The sequence below is a fragment of the Spea bombifrons genome, chromosome 11, assembly GCF_027358695.1.
Source record: "Spea bombifrons isolate aSpeBom1 chromosome 11, aSpeBom1.2.pri, whole genome shotgun sequence".
Lineage (NCBI taxonomy): Eukaryota > Metazoa > Chordata > Amphibia > Anura > Pelobatidae > Spea > Spea bombifrons.
This window is the reverse complement of record NC_071097.1, coordinates 18,706,749-18,710,145: the sequence shown is the minus strand read 5'-3', so window position 1 is coordinate 18,710,145 and position 3,397 is coordinate 18,706,749. Positions and strand designations below refer to the sequence as shown.

Genomic DNA, 3,397 nt, shown 5'->3' with positions numbered 1-3,397 from the left:
CAAGCTCATACTTACAGAACGCAGTTATCGCATCTTCTATGCCTCGTTTACCCAGAACGCTGTAGAACTGCTTTTAAAAAACAGCATACTGACGATAAACGATGGGATCTGGAATCTACTTCGGACTTCTAATTACCTAATTAATCCGATCTTATTTCCCGATTGTTTATGGCTCTGGTTTTCATGGCGTATTGCTGAAAAAATATAGGTGAAAAGCTACAAAGAGATCCTAATTCATGGGAAGGAGTACAGAGGGATTTCTTCCAGATTCTGATTAAGATTGTGATTAAGTGCTGGAGAGTGTTGGAAAGGAGCTGCCAGATGACGATGGTGCAAAGTGCCCATCTCTCAGAGGAAGCAAAGTCAGTTGATGTCTGGAAGGAGCCCTGACTCACCACAATGCAGCTGGCAGAGGCTAAGTGCCTGTGGCCCCATAGGCAATAACTACACCTGACTGAGGACCTGCTCTCAAATGAACGAAGCATGGGTACGTCTGCTTAGACACACACAACTCCACTTAAACACATGTAAACCTGCACATACATGCAGAACATAAACACATAGCTGTTCACAGACATGATTATATATGCACCAACACATACATGTAAACCAAAAATCACTAGTACATATACATATTAAATTAATTGTGCATTGTATGTGTATAGGGAAATGCAACAACAGACATGACACACACACATATATATATATATATATATATATATATATATATATACATACAAATAGATAACTAGGTAGCTAGATAGATAAAGATGATAAGACATTTGTTAATTACAAATCATGCATAATAGATCATGCATCTTGTAATATGGGGAGTAGGACAATCCTTGGAGTCCAACAGGGCATTAGATGCATGTAACCCCTCTGGAACTCATAGGATCAATTCTATTTAAATTGATTTGTGTGCATGTGTGTGTACTATGTTTTGTATAACCCTGAAAATGACATGTAGGCTTTTATTTGTAGGTGTCAACCCTTATCGGTATCTAAGTGGATCTGCTGTATTTGTGCTAATAGCTCTGTTGGTTTTCATGGTAATGCTGTCATCTGCTGAACGCGGGTGCCCTACAGGATGTAGGTGTGATGGCAAAATGTTTTATTGTGAATCTCAGAAACTGCAGGAAATCCCATCAGCTTTATCTCCTGGCTGCATAGGTTTATCTCTCCGATACAACAGTCTGCACATCCTGAAGTATAATCAATTTAAAGGTCTTAATCAGCTCACTTGGTTGTACATAGACCACAACCATATTAGCGATATTGATGAGAATGCTTTTAATGGAATTCGCAGGCTGAAAGAATTGGTTCTGAGTTCTAACAGGATCTCCCACATCTTAAACAATACCTTCAGACCTGTAACTAACCTAAGGAACTTGGATTTATCTTACAACATCATGCAGACATTGAGACCTGGGCAGTTTAAAGGCTTGAGAAAACTACAGAGTTTGCACCTGAGGTCAAATTTACTGAGGACAGTCCCTGTGAGGATATTCCAAGATTGCAGAAACCTAGAACTTTTGGATTTAGGATATAACAGGATCAGAAGTTTGGCCAGAAATGTGTTTACGGGCATGATCAGATTAAAAGAACTCCACTTAGAACACAACCACTTCTCTAAACTCAACCTAGCTCTTTTCCCAAGGCTGGTGAGTCTTCAGAATCTTTATTTACAGTGGAACAGAATCAGCTTCATAGGACTGACCATGTCATGGACCTGGACCTCTTTACAACGGCTGGATTTGTCTGGCAATGAGATAGAAGCCTTCAGTGGACCAATTGTATTTCAATGTGTGCCAAACCTACAGCGTCTCAACCTGGATTCCAACAAACTCAGCTTCATAGGTCAAGAAATCCTGGACACTTGGATATCTCTCACAGATATAGGTCTTGCAGGAAATATTTGGGAGTGCAGCAGGAATATATGTTCCCTGGTAAATTGGTTGAAAAATTTTAAAGGCTTGAGAGATAACACAATTCTCTGTGCTGGCCCGAAAGATCTCCAGGGGGAAAATGTGATTCAGGCAGTCAGAACCTATAATATTTGCAGTAAGGGTATTACAGAAAGCAGAGAACTGAAAAACAGTGTACGAATTCCAACCATAAAACACAAAAGTGTCAGAACTAAACATGAGAGCAACAGTTCAATGCCACCACCAACTGTTGGAATGACAGGATCTGTTTTTGAGAGCAGTGGGGATTCAGAGATTGTCTCTTTACATAAAATCATAGCAGGCACTGTAGCCCTGGTCTTGTCAGTGCTAGTGATATTCTTGGTGATCTATGTTTCATGGAGAAGATCTCCAGTAGGTATAAGACATCTGCAACAGGGGTCTCTTCTAAAAAATCAAAGACACTCTAAAAGGTCACCCATAACTCAAATGCCTTCGTCCTCGCAGGAATTTTACGTAGACTACAAACCTGCAAACAGAGAAGCTTGTGAAATGGTTATAAATGGTGCACTGCCCTGTACATTCACTAAATCAGGTTCCCGGGAATGTGAGGTGTAACATATTAAAATAAAATGTTTTTAAAGCTCCGAATCATTATTTTCTTCTTTTATTAAACACATATGACGACTAATATTTTCCTTGCTCCTTTTGTAAAACACTGTAGAGTAAATATACATCCTGAAATCTATAATCTTTTTACATTTCTTAATCACATTACTGAGGTCTCTGCCCTGATTTGATTTCAGATAAGTGTTTTGTGTGCTAGTAATTTCAGAAACATATTGTCTAGCAATATGTCAGTGTTATAACCAGCTATATCCTTGATTTAGGCTTGTTTTATTGCTCTTTATATTCTACTGATTTTAACACTGTTATAAATAAATACAGTATTATTATCTTTTATTTATATAGCACCAGCCAAGCACGGACTGGCCATCTGGCACACCTGGCAAATGCTCGGTATGCCGGTGGCCATCAGTGCCACACGGTCACCCGATCTTCCACTCCAGCTGCAGTGTGCAGGCGATGACCGGATATGCCCGGCCGCATTCTATGCAGGCATAAAAATGTTGCATGCCGTTAGCGATTAGCCGCACTTATGTTTTCAGGGAGCCGCTGGCCTTAAAGTGCCAGGTCACGAGTCTGGCCCTAGTGCCAACAATCTACACCGTGCTATCTTATTGTTTCTAGTGTGTGTATGTTGTTTTGAGCAGTTAGTGTTAATGATTTGTATTTGTGCCTTGGCAATTCGATTGTGTAAGTTGGATTTTAGCGTGCATTCCAGATGTATCATTAAATCACGTCTATTATTTCAAATAGTAATGAATCCCTTTACCCTTTCCATAGATAATGAGTTAACTCCTGTATAGAGTTATACCGTATATAGTTGTAGCATGTTAGCTGTAAAAATAGAGCAAATTTGGTAAATA

General features: G+C 39.4%; 1 protein-coding gene across 1 annotated transcript; it reads left to right on the top strand.

Annotated features, from left to right (window-relative positions):
- The first annotated feature begins 209 nt into the window (after nucleotides 1-209).
- LRRTM3 (leucine rich repeat transmembrane neuronal 3) lies at nucleotides 210-2,554 on the top strand. The gene is made up of 2 exons (XM_053451062.1): nucleotides 210-487; nucleotides 985-2,554. The coding sequence occupies exons 1-2, from the start codon at nucleotides 484-486 to the stop codon at nucleotides 2,523-2,525; spliced, it is 1,545 nt and encodes a 514-aa protein (XP_053307037.1). The 5' UTR covers nucleotides 210-483; the 3' UTR covers nucleotides 2,526-2,554.
- The last annotated feature ends 843 nt before the right edge of the window (nucleotides 2,555-3,397 follow it).